We start from the raw sequence: 1,336 nt of genomic DNA, 5'->3' as shown, positions 1-1,336 counted from the left end.
CAGCTACTTAACTCCTCTTGCTTCTTATCTTCACTCGTCACCAATATAACACTAGCCATGGGAGAGGGAGAAGCAAAAGCTGAGCATGCAGCCAAAGCAGATCACAAGCATGCTCCCTCCGCTTCTTCAACGCCGGAGTCTTACTCCAAAGACGGCGAACGACGACGAAGAGGCCGAGACGCTTACCGCGCATTCTGCGCGGCTATCTTTTCCATCCTCGTCTTACTAGGAATCATCGCTTTAATACTCTGGCTCGTCTACCGTCCACACAAGCCACGCCTCACCGTCGTCGGTGCCGCCATATACGACCTCAACTTCACGGCGCCGCCGTTAATCTCAACCTCCGTCCAGTTCTCCGTCTTGGCCCGAAACCCGAACCGGAGAGTATCCATTCACTATGACAAGCTGTCCATGTACGTTACATACAAAGATCAGATCATAACGCCCCCGCTTCAGCTTCCACCGCTTCGTCTAGGACATAAATCTACTGTGGTGATAGCTCCGGTGTTGGGCGGTGCCGGTGTACCGGTTTCGCCGGAAGTTGCTAACGGGTTGAAGAGTGATGAAGCTTACGGTCTCGTTTCAATGAGAGTGGTGGTTACAGGGAGGCTACGTTGGAAAGCTGGTGCGATTATGACTGGACGGTATGGATTTTATGCAACGTGTGGTGTGTGGATGAGATTTAATCGATCTTCTAATGGTCAAGTTCCTCTTCTCGCTCCTTCAACTTGTAAAGTTGATGTCTAGTTTTTATTTTATTTTGTAATGGTTTTCTTTTACAGTTGTGTTTAAGAAAGAAGTAAAAAGCTAGTTTTAAAGTTAAGATAAATCGAACTTGTAAATTTTTGTTGTTGTCTTTTTTTCTTTCCAGTCATGTACTCATGTTAGTGTTTAGGTCTGCCTCGACACTCGAGTTCTAGTGTAATTGTGTAAGCTTTTCTCTTATCTTGAGAATAAATCCAGAGGCATAAGCCAGGCATTGTAGTTATAGTATTTTCTAAACTTATGATATTTATTTATCAGTTGATGGATCTGTGGATATTAATTAGTTATAGGATATTGTTTGTAATAGCGTAGATCTTAGAGCATGATTATGCCATGACTCTTAAATGAGTTTCTTAATGATAATTTAATTATATAAATGTACTTTAGTGGGGTTAAGAACTCTAGTTAAAAAATTCCTATTCTAAGTGGTCCAATGAGAGTTTTTTAATTAGGGATTTAAAAAAAAAAAATTTAATTTTTTTTTAAGATAAAATTTATTTATTAAATAAAACATATTAAAATATAATATTTAAAACATAGAATTTTTTTTTTAAAATATAAAAATAAATAT

General features: G+C 39.1%; 1 protein-coding gene across 1 annotated transcript; it reads left to right on the top strand.

Annotated features, from left to right (window-relative positions):
- On the top strand, window positions 1–988 carry LOC106331531 (protein YLS9-like). The gene has a single exon (XM_013769910.1). The coding sequence runs from the start codon at window positions 58–60 to the stop codon at window positions 745–747; it is 690 nt and encodes a 229-aa protein (XP_013625364.1). The 5' UTR covers window positions 1–57; the 3' UTR covers window positions 748–988.
- The last annotated feature ends 348 nt before the right edge of the window (window positions 989–1,336 follow it).

Source organism: Brassica oleracea, chromosome C3, assembly GCF_000695525.1.
Source record: "Brassica oleracea var. oleracea cultivar TO1000 chromosome C3, BOL, whole genome shotgun sequence".
Taxonomy (NCBI): domain Eukaryota; kingdom Viridiplantae; phylum Streptophyta; class Magnoliopsida; order Brassicales; family Brassicaceae; genus Brassica; species Brassica oleracea.
The sequence above is the reverse complement of the archived record's forward strand: the minus strand, read 5'-3'. Positions and strand labels throughout refer to the sequence as shown.

Coding starts and splice junctions, on each gene's coding strand:
- LOC106331531 (XM_013769910.1), top strand. CDS start 58: ATGGGAGAGGGAGAAGCAAAAGCTGAGCATGCAGCCAAAGCAGATCAC.